The sequence below is a fragment of the Pygocentrus nattereri genome, chromosome 4 (assembly GCF_015220715.1).
Source record: "Pygocentrus nattereri isolate fPygNat1 chromosome 4, fPygNat1.pri, whole genome shotgun sequence".
NCBI classification, from domain to species: Eukaryota; Metazoa; Chordata; class Actinopteri; order Characiformes; family Serrasalmidae; genus Pygocentrus; species Pygocentrus nattereri.
In genome coordinates, this window is record NC_051214.1 from 30,922,732 (window position 1) to 30,947,856 (window position 25,125).

The 25,125-nt window shown below is 40.3% G+C and overlaps 1 protein-coding gene across 1 annotated transcript; it reads left to right on the plus strand.

Moving 5' to 3' along the window:
- Positions 1-10,303: 10,303 nt before the first annotated feature.
- On the plus strand, positions 10,304-23,454 carry si:dkeyp-72h1.1 (uncharacterized protein LOC799956 homolog). The gene is made up of 4 exons (XM_017683695.2): positions 10,304-10,528; positions 17,810-17,893; positions 20,180-20,345; positions 20,851-23,454. Exons 2-4 carry the CDS (start codon positions 17,816-17,818, stop codon positions 20,901-20,903), a joined length of 297 nt encoding a protein of 98 aa, XP_017539184.1. The 5' UTR covers positions 10,304-10,528; positions 17,810-17,815; the 3' UTR covers positions 20,904-23,454.
- The last annotated feature ends 1,671 nt before the right edge of the window (positions 23,455-25,125 follow it).

The window sequence follows — 25,125 nt, forward strand, 5'->3', positions numbered from 1 at the left end:
AGCAGGGCAGCCTCTGGTCTCAGTGGTAGCCTAGAAGTGTCAGAAAGTGTCATTTTTTTGCTGCCCTATCTACGAAATGTGTCTTTCACCCACATTTGGTGCTCTGACCCGTTTAGAGTGGCACACAAGAGAGACAGGCTGAGAGATCAGAGAGAATCTGCCTTGTTCCCAGCCGCACTTCTCTTTTCTGCCTTTTTGGGACTTAGCAGCATGCAGTTGGAAAGTAGCACGATGCACCCAATCACTGTATTCAAATGTCCTGTTTCACCTTTTGCACCACTCCTTCAATCAGTCCAATTTTCAAGCATCTCTGTTGCCAAGTGATAAGAATTCACAGTGGGAAGGCCATCTACACAAATAATGGATTCAGAAAACTGACTGTGATATGTAGGAGGCAGGGTGAGTCACTGTTGCTTTCACCCAGTGCACCAGGCCTTTACCTCTAGTCAGACATTTTGCGTTAAGGCTAGTGGATAATACTTCTTATGTGCAATCACTGCTAACTACTGACCTACATACACATGTGCATCAGCATATTGCATCAACCCAAATAAGCCAAAGCCACATACATGGTGTTTTTTTAAATGTAGTATACTATCTGTGCACTAGGGGGAGCTCTGAACCTGGACATCTTGTTTGTTTCTTCTTCTTTTTTTTCTCCAACACATCTTCACTTACTCAAGATTGTTTTTGTAAAAACGCCTCCTTTTTATCAGCCACAGTTCATATGAGGCTCACTAATTGCAGCTTGGTTGCTTTTGCTTTGTGGTTATAGTGTTCAGGTAGTGTGACCACCTTAAATGGAAAGTATAGGGTGTAAAACCCCCACTCAGGTGAAGGACAGAAACACACCTGTAGATTTAATCACATTAACAGTGTGTTTGATTTTTTTCAGCATATCACAGGATGATCTTTCTGTCATCATTTGAATTCTGCTCTTGGCTCTGCCTTCACTGATCACCATAAAAGCCTTTTTTGACTGACCTGCTTTGCCCCTCCCCAAAATACGTAATCATCTTAACAGTTCTGCAATAGAGTTACAAAGGCTGTAAAAGTTCTTGTTCCTAGTGTGTGCCTCACACACAGGGATATGCATCCATCTGTGTAACATTTTAGTGGTATTGTATGCCAGAGAAGCTAAGATGGTGGAGATGCAGCTATGAACCATAGATATACTTCATTTCTAGCACAGGAAAAAAGCTTTTCAGATATTTCTCTTCCTGTACTGTGATTGGATTGCCTAGGCTTCAGTAATCAGACCGGCACAGTTCTAGGTCTTGTTTTGATACCCTTTTTTAACATGCCCTCGCCAACTTCGACTCACCACCTGAAAGTGCATCACACCTATGTTACACACGTGGCCACACAAGCAAAGGAGGGGCCAGCAAGGAGTAGATTATTAACTGTAAATGTACTCACTATTCGCTAGATAAGCTAATCAGCTGAGTGTATTTTGAGATTTCTGAACATAACAGACATATATTGCATAAGTAATTGCTTTGTCTGGCTATAAACTTTGGCTTAAAACTTTTGTTTATTGCCTTTTATGCCACTAGCTATGCAGGCTTTAGCATGCTAACTAACATATTAAAGTAATGAAGTTGTATCAGCAGTCATGCATAACAGATGGAGCACTTGTTAATGTTATCAGCACAGCAAGTCAAGTTATTGTTTTGAAATTTTAAGTTTTTTTTGTTCTGTCTTCTGCATTTATACACAGAATGTTTCCAACATTATTTATTTTTTTAAAAAATAGATTAGTTTCCAACTTTAAAAAAAAATAGAAAATTGAAAAAGATTGGCAGAAAACAGCCATCACCCTTTTGGTCAGGGTCTCCTATTTGTTTGTTTGTTTGTTTAACATTTCTGTAGTTTTACCCATTTGTTTAATTTGATTGACATTTAGTTATTTAATTTATATTTTGATTTGAGTACTAAGGGTTTTTAAGAAATAAAAATTATTATTGTTTTACACTTTAGTTTGCAGTTGTTATGTTTGGGCAGCTAAAAGAAGGGCATGATGGGGCTGAAGCTTGCCTAGGGCACCAAATGTACTAGAGCTGGTACTGAATCAGACTTTTTTTCAATACCATGGTATAAGAACTCATATTGAGTTATAAGATGCAGCCAACTAAAAGCTTGTGACAATCTTACAATTATATTGTTATTTCATAGACTGTGATATGTTTTGTAAAGTCTGTGTGAATCAAAAATCGTAAAACAAAATATTCTTTATAGTGACACATTTCCAGGTTAAGGGACGGTCTCTGAGGAAGCTGAGCATTTTGCTTGGTGATATGTAGGCTGATGGGAGTAGAAACTGAAACATATTATTGTGGTGGCTGCCACACAAGAAGGTGCTTTAGAGTTGTGGTATGCAGAGCTGTGCCACATGCCCCATTTCCCTCTATAAAAGAGATCTTAAATGTGATTGTTTCATGTTGATAATTTTCTTCTTACATAGTTTAAAGTGTGTTTACATGTTATTTGTGTTATTCTGTGTTGGGCTGTTGGGATAATTAGTAGAGTTTTGTGGTAACCACAAAGTGAAGGTGTATGGCTACAGATAACCACTTGCTATCTCCAGCTGTTTTTCATGTGCCTTTTATGCTAGTCTTAATAAAAAAAGCAATTCTAAAGGCAAAAATAATGGCCTTATTATAAATAATGGTCAAATTGTATACCAACAAATTGGTGTCAGAAGTGGGATAGTAGCGGCAAGAGGCAAGAAATGGAACAGTGCTTCAACAAACTTACAGATGGACGACAAAGAAGAAGTGGATGCAGTGCAGCAAACCTTGTGCGGCAACAAAAGAAGCAGCATGGTGAGGCCTAAAGGCAGAGCTCAGCTGGACCCCAGTGAGAAGGAGCTGATGCACATCCACCTCCCACACTACAACAGCAAGACTGCCTTGGAGCCATACTCTGTGCATCTGCAAGTGGTTATGCAACATCATGGCTAGATGGCGGCTGTCACTACAATTCAGCTGTGCCTGGTCCTGGAAGGAAAAGTGCTCCAGGTGCTTGCGGACCTGTGCTATTGACCACTCTAGTGCTGGTTCAGGAAGACACTGGCACAGTCGATCAGGAAGCTTCTCCTGGACAGACTTATGTGAGATGGGGGCAGATAAGTGTGCTGACAGCAGAGCTGAGCACAATGGTTCAGCAGCCATACCCCATGTTTGCGAGTGCTGTGGAGGAGGGCCTGGTATTGGAGTATTTCCTGAATGTGCTGTGGCCAGAGAAACTGAGGTGGCAGGTGTGGTTTGCCAAACCAGCTGGCATTTGAGCAGTCATTGTTGAGGTGGTGATAGCTGAGCTCATCCTCAGTGAAGAGGCATCAGGGAGATTAACCCAGTGGTACATGGCCTGCGGAGGCTTGATGCAGAGATGGTGTGCTGCACTGCCCTCAAGTGAGTGGCAGTGGAGCAAATAGTATGTTGGCGGTGTAGGAAAAGGGGGTACTGAAACAGACAATGCCATCAGCCTAAGCAGACAGCCCAACCTGTTTATTGACATGGGCTCTGACAAGCTATGACCATATACTGAAAGAGGCACATCAGATGACCAGGAGGTGAGCATCAACCATCTCAGGTCAGTCACTAACAGTCGTGATGTATGCATGCTCAGCTTAGATTTCCTAGCAGCAGCCAAGGCCATGCTTAATCTCAGGAAGGAAATGCGGGACGTGAAGCTGGTCACAGCAGTTAGGGTAGGGGCAATGCATACAAGTAGCACCCTTGCTAGTGTCAATGGAGCAGTGGATGGCAGAGAAAGTGATAACAGCGGAATGGCAGAACAGAGGAATGGCGTTGCTGCTGTCACTATCCCCACCTGCTACATGCTCCACATTTCAACAAGAGGCTTTAAAGGTATGGTATACAGAGCTGTATCATGCACCCGGCCCTTCATAAAAGAGATGCTAAACATTGTTGTTTCATGTTGTTAATGTTGTTGTTACTTAGTTTAAAATGTGTGTACATGTTATTTGTGTTATTCTGTGTTGGCCTGTTGGGGTAGTTACTGGGGTTTTGTGCTAACCACCCTTTTTCCTGTGCTCTTTCTGCTGGTATAAATAAAAGAGCATTTCACATGACAGAATTGCTTAATAATTATATTTTTCCCTGTCCACTGGCACACAGTGACATAAGCAAAACTTAGAAGGTGTTTTTTTTTTCTAGGCTTCCACAATTTTCCGTTCAATTCAGTCATAGCCAGTTTCCGCTCCGTAGATACGTCTCCCCGATCACATAATGCTACCAGGCTGGGTAGTGCCACCACATTGTTTTTGAAAGAGTTCTTACACAACATCGTTGAACAAAGCAACTTTTGGAGGACAACACTAGCTGCCAATTGTGTTATGCCGGGTAACAGATGGCTACATTGGCTGACACTGCGTTTAGTGATGAGGGGAGAGGGAGGGCTGTCCTACGCATTCAAAGTGAGCAAGGACTTTTGGCCATGGGTATCTGTGGCATCACTAGCATGGCAACTTAAGATCTTGTTGGGCCACTTTGGCATCCAGAAGATGTTTTAGAGTTGGGTGAAAGTCATTCCCTGGATTGAATAAACTGGATTGAATGACTGGATTTGAATAAACAATATGGAGAAAACAAAATAGTATGTTTTAAATTATTTGAAGAATTGTGCTTAATATGACCAGAGACATGAAGTAACAAAGAAAATGTTGACTTTGAAGGCAACTTGGCATGTAAATCTCAATGGAATTAAAATACTGACAGGCAAGAATCCTAGGAGATATAATGACATCCAAAGGACATGGAAATGAGAGATTGGCAGCTGCACAAGGTGGATGATTTAGTATCTTATTTTTTTTTCTGGGAGGCATCCACTTGCATACCCATGCAAATTGAACTCCATGTATCACCTCCTTTATGCAGAGTTCATAATTCCAACCATATGGAATCGTAAAATGTGCTGTAAGCTACATCCAATCCGTCACTAATTCAGCTTGATATGGAGCAATGTCATAGCTGCCTGAAGAATCATTTATCTGTCAATCAACAGTTCCAATTTCGCACTCAAAGGCTGCATTCAACACATACACTTACCGGCCACTTTATTAGGTACAGTAAAGTACCTTTTACTTACTTGCTAGTAAAAGGTTGGACCCCCTTTTGCCTTCAGAACTGCCTTAATTCTTCATGGAATACTTTCAATAAGGGGTTGGAAACATTTCTTGGTTGTAACAAGTGGTTATTTGAGTTACTGCTGCCTTTCTATCATCTCGAACCAGTCTGCCCGTTCTCCTCTGACCTCTCACATCAACAAGGCATTTTCGTCCACACAACTGCCGCTCACTGGATATTTTCTCTTTTTCTGACCATTCTCTGTAAACCCTAGAGATGGTTGTGCATGAAAATCCCAGTAGATCATCAGTTTCTGAAATACTCAGACCAGCCCGTCTGGCACCATCATCCATGCCACGTTCAAAGTCAGTTAAAACACCTTTCTTCCCCATTCTGATGCTCGGTCTGTACTTCAGCAAGTTGTCTTGACCACCTCTCCATGCCTAAATGCATTGAGTTGCAGCCATGTGATTGGCTGATAAGCTATTTGTGTTAACAAGCAATTGAACAATCGAGCGTACCTAATAAAGTGGCAGGTGAGTATATTGTCATTCAAGTAAGGTCTGTTTTTGTACTGTGACCTATTCTAATGAGACGATGTTTAATTCCAGAACTTTCACAAAGGCTGCTGGGAAGAAGTCAGCAGGGTAAAGAGATAATTGGCTGTATAAGAGGATGTTAAGGCAAAGTAAAGAGTTTGACTGGAATTAAAGCAAGATAGCAGCATTAAATTGCCCATACCATTATACATGCATAGATCAAAGCTCTGTTCTGAAGTAGAGACATCAATAGCATCAAAAATCAAAGAAAGTGGGGGATGGAATAACTGGATGAAAGGTGTTCTCGCTAACCTCCTGCTTCTCAAGACGCCTAAGGGTCTGCTTCTTCTCTGACTACTTCTGCTTTTATTAGGAAGGTAAATGTGGAAAAAGGCATGTTAGCCTGATCTACATGTCTCTTATTCCATCTGTCTGCTCATTACATGCATCATCAGCAGCTGCACTCAAATGACACCACCAGCGTGTGTTTAAAGATTTACATGCTCAGGGGTGTGTGTGTCAAACACCTTTCCCTAGCAGCAACTGAGACACTGGAAAAAATTTACTTGCCAAGAGCCAAAGGTTTCCCATTTTCCATTTGGAACCTGGGAGGTGAGATGATCACTGGCTCTATGAATGGAAGCATCTCCTTTCTCTGGTTACTCCCTATGACATCAAGGCTGTGCCAGTGGCAACGTGAGACATCCACAGTGTGACACTGACCCTGACATTTGACCTCTTGCCCTGGTTTCCACTGTATGTGATCTTACTGTGTAACCTGAGAAGTATTTCTGTGTGTGTGTGTGCATGAGAAAGAATTAGAGAGATAGGAAGGGGTGAGACAGAAAGATACTAGTTTAGTGTGTGTGTGTGTGTGTGTGTGTGTGTGTGTGTGTGTGTGTGTGTATGCACTTATAGGGTTATTCTATGTGGTCTTGCCACACCATAAATTTTCATGATTTTCATCTTCACACTTTTTTTAAGAAAAACTTCTATTTGTTTCATACACCCGTGCAACATTTCAAAATTGTGCTTACGTTGGTTTTTAGTTTTAAAAGTTTGACCCAGATGCTTCTAAATTGCATATTAAGTACTCACAGATGCACAGAGAATGGCTGAACTGTGCTGAAATGTTAACTGGGCATAGACACGACACAAAGAATGATATTTTATTTCAAAATAAATGGTTTCATGTTAATAAGTATAGTGCAGTTTTGCATGGCTGCATTCATTTAAATGAGTTTTTTTTTTTAATTATAGAACTGCTTTGCTTCACAGAGGACTCTCCATAACTTTGGGCCACCTGTCCTTTGCTTTCTTAAGTTCTGCTGACTGGATTCATAAGATCCATTTAGATTAATTAACAGACATAGCTAATTTTAGTTGTCAGACTTTTAAACTTAGTTAGCATGTACTAATTAATTGCACTGGAGATGGTGAGATACAATATATGCCTTAAGGTGCCAAAATGTTGTCATTGTCCAAATACTTCACATTTTACATTTAAAGAAACCATCTATATCTATAACTACATCTATATCTACAGTATATCTATATCTAATATCAATATTTTCCACATCTCCAAATTTCAGTTGCATTTGCTGCTTCTCAGGGTCCAACAATCCGAAACACATTCAGTGATGTTGAGGTCTGGACTCTGTTGACTCTGTCTGGACTCTGGGGTGGCCAGTTCATTGTTTGGATTCTTTGTTTTGCACTTTTTTGTTGCACAATTTCCTTTTCAAACAAATGGTTTATTGGCAGCTGCACACCTGTTTAGAAGTGTTATAGTGTCATAGTGTTAAGATTACTTCTCATGATGGATTGATGGACAGAAACCCATGTGGATTTTTTCAGATGTGAAGTAAGTGTGAAATGATTTAGACATACAGTTTTGATGATGTTGAGTGACTAGGCTTCTAAACTTTTAGCTACTCAGTTGTGAGGAGTCCCATTTTCTTTATATATTTGACTTTCTATCTTTTTGTAGCTTTTTGCACTTAACTTCCTTTTACTTTTTCCTTCCCAAGGCATGTGGACTGAACCTAATCTCCTCAGATGTACTTAATGGCTGTTTTGACTGGAAATGACCCTGACGGAGAAGCGGCTTAGAAAATGGATGGATGGATGGATGGATATATATATATATATATATATATATATATATATATATATATATATATAGAGAGAGAGAGAGAGAGAGTGAGAGAGAGTGTGAGAGAGAGAGAGAGAGAGAGAGAGAGAGAGAGAGAGATAGAGAGAGAGAGAGAGAGAGAGAGAGAGAGAGAGAGAGAGAGAGAGAGAGAGATAAATACATATATACAAATCCAATTCTAAAAAAGTTGTGACAGGTTGTAAAATGCTAATAAAAACAGAAATCAGTGAATAGTATGTTAGTGTACCTTTATTAAATTGAAAATGGTACAAAAACATAATATGTTATGCTTATACCATATACATTTATTTGTTTTTGTAAATATATCCTCATGCCAAATATGATACAGGACAGGACTGTGTTTACCACTGTGTTACATCACCTTTCCTTTTGACAACAATTTATAATTGCATGGGGACTGACGACACAAACTGATCCAGTTTTAAGCTGTGCAACCTTTGTTGTCATATTCTGAGCTTTATAAGACACTTTTTCAGTGGAACAGCAGGTAGGCCACTCTAGCACCTATACTCTCTGATTACTTAGCCATGCTGTTATGATACAGAACACAGAATATAGCTTGGTATTGTTATGTTGAAATAACATGGATGTCCCTGAAAAAGACAGCACCAGGCAGCCCATGTTGCTCCAAAATATGTTCATAGTGTTTTGACAGAAGTGCAAGTGCATTATTATACCCCCATACTATGACAGACCCTGGCTTTTGAACTTTGTGCTGGTAACAGTCTGGATCGTCCATTTCTTATATGGCCTGGATATTACAGCATCCTTTATTTCCATAAATAATCTTTAATTTGGACTCATCAGATCACAATACACGTTTCTGCTGTGCATCACTCCATTTCACCTGAGCTCAAACTCAGAGAAGTTGGCAGCTTTTCTGGACATTGTTGACATATAACATGAATTGTGCAGAAAATCCTAATTTGCATTTGTGGATGCAGTGACAGATGATGTTCATTGACTACCATTTTTCAGAGTATTTTTCAGAGCCTGTCATTACAGAAGTATATCAGTTTTACTGAGAGGTCGAGTTCACCGGCATTCATTTTGGTTTTTGGTCTTTTCCTTTGCACACAGGTTTCTCTGGTTTTCTTGAATCTTTTCATTTGGGATTTTTTCCTTATGCGTTTTTGGCAAAGTGGCCTTCACAATTACTTAGTCTTAAATTGCCCTTGTTCCAACTTTTGGAACATGTTGCAGGCATCAATTTCAGAATGAGTCCATATTTACAGAAAACTAATTGTTGATACTTCATACTTCTCAGTCCTGCTGCTACACATTATGGGAAATTCATGGCTCTTAACGTGATAGTAATCAGCAGTTTTGCAGCCAGTAGCCTATTCTGCCAACCAGCCTGCCTCTTCCAGAGTAACATGATCAATAATAGTTTATTAAGAATTTATAACCCATTTAATTAAAAATGCATGACTGAGAATAAATTGCCCATGCCCTGCACATGGTATGTGGTTTAAAGCTGTGATAGTTCATTGAAAATTGGCTTTTTAATGAAGTACAGAAGTACAGTTGAGAGACAACACAGCGCTGCAGTACCCTGAAGAAACTGTGGAATACTGTAGAGGCCTTAGTGACTAATGAAGAAGAATTCCTTCCTTGCTGGAAAAAACAGCATAGAGCAGTATGCATTCCATGCTTGTCTAAGCTGGTTTATGCTGCTTTTGTGCTGATCTGGTTGATGCTGGTTTAGTTACCCAGCATAGTTATGCTAGTTGACCAGCATCCAAAACACAGGATATTCTATGGATGGTCTATGCTGGGTATTCTAAGAGGGTTGTATAGTAAGGTTTTGTATTCTGTGCATTTGTTTTTTCAGGCTATAATGAACATATAAGCATGAAAGAAAGAAAGAAAGAGGTAGGGAAGAAAGAAAGAAAGAAAGAAAGAAAGAAAGAAAGAAAGAAAGAAAGCGGTGTAGGAAGGGAGGAAAGAAAGAAAGAAAGAAAGAAAGAAAGAAAGAAAGAAAGAAAGAAAGAAAGAAAGAAAGAAAGAAAGTGGGGTAGGGATGGAGGAAAGAAAGAAAGAAAGAAAGAAAGAAAGAAAGAAAGAAAGAAAGAAAGAAAGAAAGAAAGAAAGAAAGAAGGGTAGGGAGGGAGGAAAGAAAGAAAGAAAGAAAGAAAGAAAGAAAGAAAGAAAGAAAGAAAGAAAGAAAGTGAAAGACCCCCCTCCACACACACCCCACGCCCCCCAACACATACGCGCGCACACGCGTTTGTCTTACATTGCTAGTGAGTACTAGTACACTGATTTCTGTTGATTTTTGTTATTACCCTAGCCTACAAAGTAATAATAATACACCTGCACCTAAACCTAAACAGTTTTTTTTGCAAAAAAAAAAAGTAATTTGTGATGAAACAAAATTTACATTACATGTAGTCCTCACAAGGATATCAAGACAAGCACACACAAACACAAGCAAGCACCCCTACCACGCACAAGCTCGAGGCACTGCTCTCCGTGTCACTCATTGGCTGAGCCCAAACGCCGCTCGCACGCGCGTGTCTCCTGTGTCTCGGCTGCTGCGCGTGAAATTTCACTCGTTAACAAGTTTGCTGCGCGCGCGGATCTATCAGAGAGCTGGAGGGTGGGAGCGCGCGCTCACTGCACACTGCTCACCGAACACACCGCACTCACTCGGCCAACAGCGGCACAGCGGCCACACACAGCGGCGCACACGGGGACCCTCAGCACCACTGAAGAAACAGGTAAGACCCCACAGCCCACACATCACTCACTGCACTGAAACATAATGCCATACATTACAGACACAGGCTGATTTCTGCTTGTTCTTAAGCTGGATGTTAACAGCACCTTTGAGCTGAACTGAACATGTAATAATAAAACTAGGCACAGACCTCAACCTCTTATAGACGGAGGGTATTTTAAGAAAATCCCTGGAAGGAATAATTCTGGAACTGCAAGAAGTTCAGTTACTTAGCCGACAGGAGGGTCTTTATAGTTTTAACCAGTCATTTTTAATGCTCTTTTATAGAGTAATATCACAAGTTATATCACTGAAAGTGAATGTCAGTGTGACATACCCGATATAATTGTGGTATAATTGTTATGTGATAACATGAGATGTCTATTATAGATACTGTATATCAATATTTGAGATTTATTCTCCAAGCTGCATGAAATCTATTGGACATTTTTTTGTGTCATACCAACAAGTTAAACCATTCTCAGAAATACAGACCACACATCATCATCTATGATATCTGTAGTTAAAGCCCTACTCTCTGCTAAAAATATATCCATTAAACTGCTGAAGTACATGCTGTACGCTGCTGCCATTTTTTCTCCAGTTATGCTCTGCCATTGCAAGTGCATATTTTTCAAATTATGTAACATTTGAGATTGTGTGCTGTGGATTTAATCTCTCATGGGGTAATATTAGACTCAAATCTCAAGTATGCTACAACAGTATTACATCTCTCAGATAGAGCGGTCCAGCTTCAGGAGATCAGCTCCGTCAAGAAGTGCCAGAATCGCTCAGCACATGATCCAGCTTGTGTTTTTGGAGATTGTGAAACTGAAGTTTTGCCAAGTTGCTGTGTCTTACATGCAATCTTAAAATTAAAGTTGCCAACAAGGTTTTTTGTTTCTGGTACGATGCCATGGAAAATAACAAATTTGAACTCGTGAAGACCTTTTTAATAGATTATCCTTTTCGGGAATGTCCAAATTTGGTTTTTCTACATTTTTAGCAAAAATAGTTCTATATATACCCCAAAAAGGTGCTTTGACTGTTTAGTGCTGTTGAACCATTGTTAGAAAGGTCCTTTAAAGCAGTGATCCTATGACTGGTCCCCAGGGACGCCACATTTTTAATTCAATCCAAATCACGACACATTGGGCTGGAGAAAAAAATAAAGACCATCTGGACGTCCCTGAAGACGACAAGGTTTTCCAGCATAAAGAGGAACCATTTATCCATGCAAGGAACCACATGTATTCAAATGGCTCTTTAAGTGTCCACGGTGCGATATATAACCACTGCCTTGATTAAAGAACCACTGAACTGTTTAAGCTGTAAGGCTTCTAAAGAACCCTTTATATTTAGTAGTGCAGATTTCACTTTTTTGCAGTTTGCTCTAAGACTCTTGTGCTCACCTATCGTGCCGTCAGTGGTTTCGTGTACGACTTAGATAGTCCTATTTGCTTTAATCATAGCATCCGTAGTTCCCTGTATTGTTACCCGAGGCTAGCAAAGATAATGTTTAGTCATCTGTGAGGCGTAATGTCTGCGCTATCCATTAGCGGATGACAGCAGAAGCACCAGTCAGGCCAGTATCCATCATTTCCCTGCATTTGAATAAGATTTTCCATACAGCTAGGAGGGGGGGTGGGGGTTGAACTCTGTCCTTGGACCCAGCCATGTTCAATTATTCAGGAAATCATCTCTATTTTTTGCTTCCCCAACCTTCAAGCCTTGCACAGCAACAGCTCAGGCACCTTTAATTGAAAGAAAACGGGGCTGTTTATGGAAATCAGTCATTTCCTTTTCATTGTCCTGAGTGGTACCTTCCACCAGTTACAGCTTCCAGTAATGCAGCCTTATGAATCAGCTCCTGAGAGATTTCAAACGCAGACACAGACACACACGGACATACATATATATATATGCAGCTGACATGACTGTTCCTGCCCACACATAGACACAGACACAAAAGCTTACACTTTTTGTTATTTTGCACCATCCTCAGTGGATGAATTAACACGTCCACTGTCTTTAGGGGTTGCCTCTCTGAAAATATTTTGATGAGCAAATGAAGGCTTTGTGCGGCCGCCTACAGAGACAGCCTTTGACTGCGCCTTTGTCCTGCTATAAATGGCACCAAACACAAGCATGGCCCTTTGATCCCTCACTCAAGGCCGCTTTGTCTCTGCCGCTCAAATTTACTGATGAAAAGGCTTGTATGCTAACAACGGCCCCCGGTGCCCGCCGAGCAAGCTGCGTTTGTGTTGGCCACTGTGATCATAATAACAAGCATGAATAATTAGTCCTTTCTCAGTCCAGTGATGGAGAGAGAGAGAGAGAGAGAGAGAGAGAGAGAGAGAGAGCACAAACAACTCGGCCACTTTCTCTTTTTCTTTCTTCCGCTTCAGGTCGTGCCGCCGCCACAGCAGATCAATTTGAATAATGCTTTTAGTAAAGTTTTTTTTTCCTTCATCACTGTGGCCTGTTGTGCTGGGGTGTTACAGCTTTGTTTTCTGGAAGTATCCAGACCACGTTAAGGCCGTAGGAGGCAGTTTTTTTTTCTTTTCATGGTCCTTTAATCTCTTTTGCTTTATATTACTGCTCTTTTACTTCTCACTTTCATCTACCCACTCACTCACTCACTCACTCACTCACCCCACCCAATTCATCCTCAGTCTCTCTTTCTCTCTGAGTGAACAGACTACACTGACACCTGTATCAGGGACGATAAGCTGTAATGCCAGGATCAGCTCCTCCTCAGTGAGGATAAGTAAGGAAAAATCTGTTAAAGTGGAACTTATCTAGCTGCGGATAGCATTGTCTCACCTGTCACCTCTGAAGCTTATTTCAAGCTTATGGGCTCGGCACATCAAAGCTCATGACACGCCCCTTCAGCCTCCTCGCTCACCTTATCTCAGATCAGTAGGCCCTGAAGAGACTGACGTTATCCATGTAAATGCCGAACTGATAACAGGTCTGCAGTCAGATTAACGTACAATGCTGAGGCGACATTTGTGTACATCAGAGATTAGGCCAACATGGTCAAGAAGTCCGTGTTACACTCAGCATACTTAGTGGGATGGTGGAACAAATGACTGCAGGGTATATTATGGTTACAACGTCTATGGAATAAAAGCATTTTTGATGACATACCACCTTATCCTGTGACAGACAGCCCTTTATTTCCTAAAGCAAAAAAGTATAACGTCACTGTCAGAACAAAACTTCTTTTCTTCATTTTTGTTGTCACACTGCGTCAAAATGTCATGACAAACAGACCAACAGAAGTGGTAACATTACTTTTTCTAGGAGAAAAGGATTTGTTCCGACCTCAATGATAAGCTTCTCATACTTCTACAGTCATTAGATGTTTCCTAATGAAAGGTGTACATGCTTGCTTTTACCTGATCAAACTTGTTGGTTTGACATGAAGAACTTCCAAAACATCCAGGGTAACTTGGAGTATACAGTGCATCCGGAAAGTATTCACAGCGCTTCACTTTTTCCACATTTTGTTTTGTTACAGCCTTATTCCAAATTGAATTAAATTAATCTTTTTCCTCTAAATTCTACACAAAATACCCCATTGTGACCATGTGAAAAACGTTTTCTCGAGAGTTTTGAAAATTTATTAAAATTAAAAAACAAAGAAATCATATTTACATAAGTATTCACAGCCTTTGCTTAATACTTTGTAGAACCACCTTTGGCAGCAACTACAGCCTCAAGTCTTTTTGAATATGATGCCACAAGCTTGGCACACCTATCTTTAGGCAGTTTTGCCCATTCTTCTTTGCAGTACCTCTGAAGCTCCATCAGGTTGGATGGGAGACGTCTGTGCACAGCCATTTTCAGATCTCTCCAGAGATGTTCAATCGGATTCAAGTCTGGGCTCTGGCTGGGCCACTCCAGGACATTCACAGAGTGGTCCTGAAGCCACTGCTTTGAGATCTTGGCTGTGTGCTTCGGATCGTTGTCCTGCTGAAAAATGAACCGTCGCCCCAGTCTGAGGTCAAGAGCGCTCTGGAGCAGGTTTTTATCCAGGATGTCTCTGTACATTGCGGCATTCATCTTTCCCTCTATCCTGACTAGTCTGCCAGTTCCTGCTGCTGAGAAACATCCCCATAGCATGATGCTGCCACCACCATGCTTGACTGTAGGGATGGTATTGGCCTCGTGATGAGCAGTGCCTGGTTTCCTCCAAACATGACGCCTGGCATTCACACCAAAGAGTTCAATCTTTGTCTCATCAGACCAGAGAATTTTGTTTCTCATGGTCTGAGAGTCCTTCAGGTGCCTTTTTGCAAATTCCAGACGGGCTGCCTTGTGCCTTTTACTAAGGAGTGGCTTTCGCCTGGCCACTCTGCCATACAGGCCTGATTGGTGGATTGCTGCAGAGATGGTTGTCCTTCTGCAAGGTTCTCCTCTCTCCACGGAGGAACGCTGGAGCTCTGACAGAGTGATCATTGGGTTCTTGGTCACCTCCCTGACCAAGGCCCTTCTCCCCCGATCGCTCAATTTAGACGGCCGGCCAGCTCTAGGAAGAGTCCTGGTGGTTCCGAACTTCTTCCATTTACGAATGATGGAGGCCACTGTGCTCATTGGGACCTTCAACGCAGCAGTAATTTTTCTGTATCCTTCCCCAGATTTGTGCCTCGAGACAATTTTGTCTCGGAGGTCTACAGACAATTCCTTTGACTTCATGCTTGGTGTTTGCGCTCTGACATGCAGTCAACTGTGGGACCTTATATAGACAGGTGTGTGCCTTTCCAAATCATGTCCAATCAACCACAGGTGGACTCCATTTAAGCTGTAGAAACATCTCAAGGATGATCAGTGGAAACAGGATGCACCTGAGCTCAATTTTGAGCTTCATGGCAAAGGCTGTGAATACTTATGTAAATATGATTTCTTTGTTTTTTAATTTTAATAAATTTTCAAAACTCTCGAGAAAACTTTTTTCACATGGTCACAATGGGGTATTTTGTGTAGAATTTAGAGGAAAAAGATTAATTTAATTCAATTTGGAATAAGGCTGTAACAAAACAAAATGTGGAAAAAGTGAAGCGCTGTGAATACTTTCCGGATGCACTGTACCTCTCAAATATGGATGGAATCTATAGTAGACATCTCAGAGTGTATCACACGATGATTATATTACAGCTATAACAATATCACATTAAGCTAATAGGGATTGAAAAGTGGGATGATTTGTTTTTCAGTGGGGAAGGCATCCCCCTTGTACTGCCCCAATGAAAATCATGGAAATATTAATACACATTCCACTTTATGTAGACAGCCCTTCACAGATTATATATAATGTTCAAATTCTTTACAAACTATTGAGTGAAACAGTTGATTCTCAAGAGTACTAGGCTTAGTGACAGGATTAGGGTTTAGGACCAGATTTAGGTTTAGGATTAGGTTAGTGTTGGGGTTAGGGTTAAGAAAAATGTATTTAATACATTTAATTAATAAACTTCACTGCGAGTTGAGTATCTAGAAAGCATCTATAATAATCTATAATTAAAATGTTACCATAGTTTTAAAAATGATAAGCACAGATCCTTAAGCTTATTCAAATGTAAAAATGTCTTGCTGCCTGGCCATGACTTCTCTTCTTAAGGAAAGACAAAGACTAACAGGAAATTATCTGTCTCATGTCAGTGGAGAAAATGCCACCTTACATTTACTCTACATGATTATGCAGCACTGTGTAGGAAATGTACAGTCTGAGTCAGGTAGCCTTAGACAAGGTTTCAACATTTATGGAGAATTAAAAACACAACAGCTATGAAAAACCCCAAGCTGCCTTTCTGCAGGCTATCAGGTCAACTTTTTAAAATTTATTTTTGATCAGTTCAAGTGTCAAATATTTGTGTAGGCCAGTACTCGGCCTTGCCGAACTGGACAGTTTGAAGATGACAATTTGAGCAATCCATGTAAATGCAAGTAGGTGCTAAGATCACTTAGTAAAAAGCTGCAGAGTGCCTTACTGTGGCGTTGTTCAGTGCTGTCTGTGAGCGGTCCTCAAAAATGCTAAAAGCAATATTAATTACTGAGACATCACCATGTATATTTACTGACCATGGCACTATCCATGGCACCATAGCACATGGCTGTTTACTTAGAAAGAATTCAAATTACTGCCATTCGATAGGGACTAGTGTTGGGATCATTCATTCATTCATTTAAAGTACAGTATGTTAGATTCAACTAGAGGTATTCAAGATTTGTTTAGGGACAGCAAGATGATCTCTTGGCCAAGCTGATGAATCAGATGAGCATACACATTTGGCAATACTCAAAATGTCTTTTTACTATTAATAAAATGAGAGGCTCCTATGCAAATGGGATCAAACATTGAATTTCACATCAGGAAATGTAATTTGATCTATTATACTGATGACTTTGAACACTGAAAAGAAAACAGTCATAACACATTGATATGGATGTTGTAATAAGGGTAAGATATCGGTGCATAGCATCAGTCAGAAGCTTCATACTAATACATCATGAATGACAGCTATACCTGATTCAAAAAACAGTTATTGAGGTAAATATAACAAACCTATAACAGAAGTAGCATACATTATGGACTTGGAGGTGAACTGCATAATGGAATTCCACAAGACTGTGCTGTGATTTGACAGGCAGTGAAAATAATAGTAAAAAAAGTTCTATATGTAGTTGTGCCATTTTTACAGATATTAAGGATTTCAGTCTGGGCTGAGGAAGACAGACTATCCTAGTTATTTTTGAAGGAAGTACTTAGGGTTTTGAAATGTTCCCCAAAAAGATCAGGGATGATGTCCACAAACCAAACTGCCCTCCTTATTTGCTCTGATTTCTGCAGCTGAGACCAAAAATATCTTCCTCTCTGATTTAGTTCAGACAAAACTGTTTGGTACATTTCAAATGTATTTTCATGAATTCTCAAAGTTCTGGTTTCTGTAGCCATCAGTGGGCTCGATATTGTGCGAATACAATTTCAACTTCTAATCGGTTGATTAGCTGATCTGAATAGGCAGCAGCCAAATGAACCATTGCAAGCCCTCAAGATGTGGAAGCTGGAAAGGATATTTTTGGCTGGTCTCACTCATTTAGAACTGAGAAAATAACCCAGCTGTGGTTATTTCGGGTGGCTGGTTTGATTCAGGCTCCACCGCATTCATAGGCAAATGAGAGCATGGATGCATTGGCTGAGCTTTCTGACAGTAATGGTTTTGTGCTGGAGAGTTCGCTTCCTTGTCATTTCTTATTTGAGGCTTTTTGTGTGCAGGACATTATGACGGAGGTGATGAACACCTGTGAGACGGCGGTTGGAGACTATGGAGCATCTGGAGACCAGAACATCGGTTTTCAGGTGACCTGTTCAAGTTGTATTGCTTTTTTTTGTTTGTTTAATCATTTTTATTTTGGAAATGTATAACAGTACAAATTACAAAGTAAAGTCACATTTGGATATTTGCATTGTTTACATTTATGATCATCATCCCCTTTCCCACTATTATACTCCAAAGTTGTATTACTTTAACCTGCAATTTAAGACATTACTGATAAAATCTGCAATGTATGTAGTTGTTTTTTTTCTCTTTTTTTAAGTTTGATAACAATTTACTTTGACTCCAGAGCTCATTCTGTAATTAACCTCACAGCAATGGAATAACGGATAAAGGAAAAACTTCCTAACAGACATAGCAATACGCTGTGTTATCATTGTCATTGAATGCTATTTGTGTTCATTTGGGGGAAATTATGAAGAGTATCAGACAAAGAATATTCAATGAATTTTTTCACTGATTGAACTGATTGTAACGGGCAGCGAGGAGTAGAGGAGGCAGTAGATAGGGCAAGATGGAGGCAGATTATCAGCTGTGGCGACCCCTAAAGGGAGCAGCCAAAAGAAGAAGAAGAGTAACGGGGAGCGAGGAGGCGGATGCACGTGCTGAGATAAGCGACTTTTATCATGGGCAAATCCAGGATCATGGTCAAAACAGTCCAGGGTCATAGAGCCAACACAGATAGAACGATATACAGACATGTTGACAAACAATAAACAGGTTAAAATGGTTCAAACAGTTCAAACAACACATCAAACAAACAGCACAATCAAACAAAGACCAGCAAAGACAAAGCAGAAACACAGGGCTTATAAAACAGGGATAACGAGGGACAGATGAAAACAATCAGGGGTGGAGTCAACAAACAAGGGGGCTGGACCAAAACAAACGCACACTGAAGACCACAACACAAAGCACATGGACAGGACTGGGATGGACCAATCGTGACACTGATTTAGTTTGACTTTTTTTTATTCATAATCATGAATTCATGAATTTTGGCCTCATATGCATAGGATTATATGGTAAAATCCTTTAAAATCGAGTGAACCTTTTGCTACCATTTGAATGTTTGAGACTTCGGTTTATCTACTATAGATTTGTACATCCTCTTATTAACTATATTAATGCTCTTTATCATCATATACAAAGGATGATTCAGGGACACTTGCTGAATTCAAACTAGTTCATACAGTCAAAGAAATTGCTGAGACATGTTCATTTCACAGAGGCACACAGAACACATGCGTGCAGGAACACAGGCTATGCTCAGAGTTGTGAGGTGTCTCCATTGCCTCTTTCCTTCTCTCATCTCTGCTTCCCCAGTGTCCCTGCGGATGGCTGACAGGTGTAAATGTTCCTCCATTGCTCTCTGTTGACAGGATCTATTTCTGACTGCACCTCCATCACTTCAGCCTGATTGCTGTCCCTTTCATTTTGTTCTCATTGCCCCCTAAAAGCCCATCTGATGTCTGTATGCTCATAAAGACCAGATGAATTCTGATTGCTTCCAGCAAGCTTGGGAGAGATTCGAAAGGTCACAATCTATTCAGGAAATTATCATCATTACATTTTTTGTGTGCGTGTGCATGAATGAACACTGCTCATACATGCAGTTGAATAGATCCTACATATCTCCCATCTGTTTCATGATGGCGGCTAATATAAAGAACTTTCTGGAGCTTGGTCAATATGCCTTTCTGTATTTATCGTTATGGCTTGTCACAGTCTCATGACCCTTTCCTGTCTTCCGTCCCTCTCTTTTTCTCTCTTTCATCTCCATCACTTCACAAGTGCACTTTAGAAATAATCATACATGATTCAAGTCGCGTCTTGCTCTCCTGAACTCTAAACAGAGATGTGGCGTGGTCAAAGGACGTATACATGCTGTGAGGTGAATGCTGGACATTTCATTATTGAGACCCATCTTGCTGCTCTTAATGGAGGCTTTGGAGTAGCACACAGTGGGGAACAGTCTGTAAACATGTGTTTATTCTTATCCAGAGCGATCACCTCGGCAACAGACTCTCTGATTGGCCATAATGGACGTGCATAGACATTCAAAGCGGAGTGTTGAACTCTTCAGGGCTGAATATGGATTGCGGTTGCCTTAAGCCTGTTAATTCACTTCAAGAACTTTCAGCAGTGTGTGCATGCCTCCATGCTCTAATGAGATCTTGCTGCTCTAAACCCTTGATAATCTGTGGGGATATTTTGGGGAAAAATTGTTATAACCTTATTGATCTTGCATGCATGACAAGAAGCCATAACTCAAGAAACGAGTGACTCCAATGACTCCCGTGTTACAGGTTTTTCCAGATTCTCATGAGCGGTACCCTAAGCTGTCCAAGCGTTTGCCATCCATCGTGGTAGAGCCCACTGAAAGTGGAGACGTGGAGAGTGGGGAATTGCGATGGCCTCCAGATGACCTGAGCCCTACAGATGAAACCAGAGACACCCAGGCCAAGAAAGCAGGTGAGAATACCCAATGAACAAGTTTTATTAGAATAAAACCTTGAGGTCTGTTGATTTAGACAGGTCAAAAGCATAACAGTACACTCTTAAAATACAGGTTCCAAATAGGGTTTTTAGGGAGACAGAAGAACAATCATTGCTTCTGTGAAGAATGTCTCATTTTTGGCAGCAAAAAGTGGTTAATGGATCCAACAATTGTTTTTTTAAGGTAATCTTTCCAAAATCGGTCCTTGGGACCACCCAGACGGACCACATTTTTCCTTAATCCCTATGTATTGTGACTTAAGTTGGAGCAAAAATGTGGACCACTTGGGAGGCCCTGAGGACCAGCCTGGGATACACAGTTTCGTGACATCCCTTCAAAGAACCCTTTGGCAGCTCAATTTTTAAGAGTGTATGTAATGAGATATCAAGCTATCAAGCTCTCATCATGCTCAAACATGCAGAGGATGAAGCAATGCTAACTGCCATGACGTAACAAATGTGGAAACTAAATGTGTTTCAGGTGAAGAGGCAACGGCAGAGGTTGAGGAGGCTGGCAGAGTGACAGCAAACTGAAGGGCAGTAGCTGGCACCAATCCAACCTAATACTGTGAATGTCTTCATGATGGACAAGTGTGAGCTGGAGGCTCCTACAGTTAGGTCTGACTGCAGTATCACCTGCACTAGAGCCATCCACCTGTTGACAGACCTCCAATCCAGTAGGGGGAGCTGAAGCCTGAGAGACTGTCTTTGCTGAAATAACACGTGCCAAACTCTAGTGGTAGCCAGCTACTGTGACTGAGTTGTAAATTCTTTTTTCCATACCATTATGATTCATCTATAATATTAGCATTAGATTTTATTTGTGGCTGGTTTAAATGATGTATTGACTTTGAGGTAGCCTACATATTTATTTGCTTCGGACCAAAGTCTTCAATATATGACCCTGTTGACCCACCACTCCCATTAGTTGAACAGCTTATGATTTGATGTGTAACACAGAAATTTAATATATGTCAAGAGGAATTTCAATCAAAGTAGAGACGTAGTTCATCAGCAATAGCGCTTCTTTGCAAAAGTAGATTACTATGAATATGTACAATAGATTATATTTTACAGCTTTCTTATATTATGTTTAATGTAAAGCTCCTATAAGATAGTATAAGATATTATATTCCCTAATCATATTTTTCATTTGTTCCCTAGACACATTTGCACATATTGCTTGCCATTTACTTTGTGTTTTTTATCTAACATTATTTCTTCTACTGCTTTTGTGTTTCAAGTCATAACTGTGTACAGTCACAGAGATTGTTTACTGGATGTTTACCATATGAATTATAATTATATATTCTTTTACAAACATCAAAATAATTCTAATTAAACATCTTCCGTGGTCATGTTAGCCAGTTTTGAAGACAAAAAGCTGGAAAAACAGAAAAAAAACAATCTCTGGATTGTACCAGTTCAATAACCTATCCACGCAGTATGCCACGAATGTCCTGTTTATGTAAAATCTGTTACAAATACGAAGCACCTTGCCCTAGATGTTTGGAATATGATAGCACTGTTGATCACTTTCTACTGAGGTGCTTACTAGCTTGGTTTGACAACATATTAAAGGCACATATGCTATAACATGTCAGTGCCTTTCTGTGGACAGATGTCAGGTGTTAGCTGAAGGGAGTCTCTGACGAAGATGTGTTGACACAAGCAGTGAATTAGGTTGCTTTTACCCCACAGCAGATGTCATGCTCTTTGCGGACAAAGTCTGCCAGCTCTTCCACTCACTGCCAAAATGGTTACCCTCACAAACGCGATGCTGGCTGAATCCTAGATCATTTCCAACCAGAGTGTACTATTTACCAAATTCCTAAACAGTGAGCCAATTGTAGAAAAATGGGTTATTTCCGATTTAGCTATTTTAGGGTCTGCTTTCTAGGCACTGAAATTAGACCTGAAAAGTTTAAAGAGAATTCTAAACACAGAATTCAAAGCACTAATTCTTCAAAGTGGAGCCTGAAATATTTGACCAAACCTAAAGAATGTAGTCATGTCCTGATTCAGATATCTTTTTTTTTTTTTTTCAAAACTTTTTTTGGGTTTGTTCATAGTGGACATCCATGTTTCTCATAGCCTCCCTTTGTGGTCTCCCTTCAATACATTTTGTCCTGCATTTACTGCTGCTTTTCTTGCTACTTTACTCTTCCTCCCTAAATTTAGTCTCTTCAATTTTAAACCTGGCATGCTGGAGTCACTCATGGTTTTGACCGTGCATGGTTTTGACAAAGCCCTCCGGTTCTCATAAAAATCTGCAATTTGGTGACATCAGTGACATTCGTATGTAGACAGTAAGAGACCTCAGGGTGCTAGGTTCAAGAATGTACTTGACTCAGCAAAATTATTTGAATGCCAAAATAAGAAATGGGATACTATATGGTGTTCACTGTATGTCAATGTTTATATGCACACCAGTAGTTTAATAATAGTCTAACAAACCCTGCTTTGGTACAATCATGTATTTGAATCATCATGGTCCAACTAATATCTTAGTCACGCTAAGCTTAAAACCTGTGGTCCAGGCTCATATTGGCTAGACTATAAGAGGTAGATTTGGACATGTACATGCTTAGATCACTCAATTGCTTTTGCTCAGAGACGCACTGATTTTTCAAAATTTCTGTATTCAGTCCTTGAACTGTGAACAAAGTCATGTAGTAGTGTGATGTGAAATGACACATTGTAGAGAAACTTACTGGCTCAGGTTTCTTCACAGTAGTGGTGATAGAAAACATGATTGAAAATTGACCATTTTATTTACAAATAGACTACTGAAATGTGCTTTCTTAGTTTAATATGTATTGTTGTTGAAGGTACAATAGCGGTAAATCTGTTTTCGCTTACAATGTCCTACATGTACCTCTCCACCACAAATGTATTTAAAGTTGCTCTCAAAACCTAATTTCACAATCAGGTTTTGAGAGCAATATTTTATAATATTTTAGGCATCTAGTATAAACATTTCAAGTAATTGTTTTTCTTGAGAAAGCATTAAACACTTTCAATGTCTGGTTCCTATCACTATCCATGTAAAAAAAAACAAACAAAAAAAACAGTAGTGAACATACAGGTGTCTTCTGAGTTTTATATGAAATTGATGATGATAGTAACATAGAGGAAAATCAGGAAAAAATATTTTTCTTTGGGGACTGTCATGAATGGATTAAAAAAAGAAAAAATTCAATGCAACAATGGCTCAGGCATCAGGCAGTGTATTCATAGTCATGTCATGTAATAACTTTTTCTGAGGGACCTTTTAGAGGCATTAAACTTGTTAGATGTCTGGTTCCCATCAGCACCACTGTAAACACTTCTGACTCAGTAAGTGTCTCTAGAGTAAAGAACTTCACATTTCATAAACCACTCTGAAGTTTTGAAAAGTCCATGGAATTCCCCTTTAAGAATGTTGACCTTTTTCCATTATTGGTGATAGGTAATTTGGTTGGACTCACATCGGATTGGGGTCAAGTTTGGGCAGAATTTTGTTGGACTGCATTCAGTCCAAAACAGCTCTCTTTCAAAGCTCTGTATCTCCTCTCTGACACAGTGAAAGCTGGTGGCTACCTGCACAAGGGCAGAAGCCTCTGTCACTTTGATTTTGTTCCTCGCCAACTGAGACTCTCCCTCGACAGAACCCTAAAAGCACAATGTCAGAGAGAACAGGTGACTCTTGGGAAATGAGGCACTGCTGAGTTCAGTCAAGTAGTGCTGCGGCTGCGACCTGACAGCCCAGAGATGATTTTCACTTCTTCTCCACAAGAGAGATCCTCCATCACCGTGACCTTTTTGTCAGGGTGCAGCTTCTGAAAATAAACACAACGCTCTCAAAGAGAGCAGGAGTCGCAAGCCTCTTCCACAGAAGCATACACCGCTCTTCTCCTGTCACACACTCACTCAGGCTGCTCACGTGAGACGAGCAGCGGTTTATGAGTGCTCCTACACATGCTCACTCACCCACACGCACACATACTCTCAGGCACCCACGCTCACTGGCCGCACTCACCCATGCTCAGTCTCAAACACACGCACACAATACTGCACTCGCCCTCACGCCTTCCAAATGATGAATTCAAGGAAAGAAACAACATAATGAGTAAAATGTTATTAAGGTGACAGGACACCACAAGCCACTGGAATTTTAGTGCGCCTTAGTATATATTCTATAATCTCTGGAACTGTACTGGTAGGACAGAACACCACTTTTCCAAAGGATATTCTCTCAATTGAAGTTTTAAATTGAGATTTGCCTGAGTGGTCACTGAAAATTTTCAATGACCCCTCAGGCCTGGTTGTTGAGAGCTTCGTTATCCTGGAAGAGATCACCAGGACAGAAATGTTTCATCATAGAATAAAGGTGAGCAGTTAGAATAACTTTGTATGGCTGTGCAGTGACCCTTGTCTCTAAGGGCGCATGTGGACCCAAATGTTGCCAGCAAGATACTTCTAACAGCATAACAGAGCCAACTGACCCCCTTACTGTAGGGGTCAATCATTCAGGCCTATATCATTCTCTTGGCATGTACCACACATCCACTTGCCCACCAATAATATTCTGAAGCATGACTCATCTAATCATATCACCTTTTTCCATGTCTCTTTAAAACAGTGCCTATGGTTTTTGCACTACTGAACTCCATAATATTCAGTGGTAATATATATTTCTGATTGTGTTGGATCAAATACGGTATATAAATTAAACTAAGATTCAAGTCAACGAGACAAAAAGTGATACAGTTCC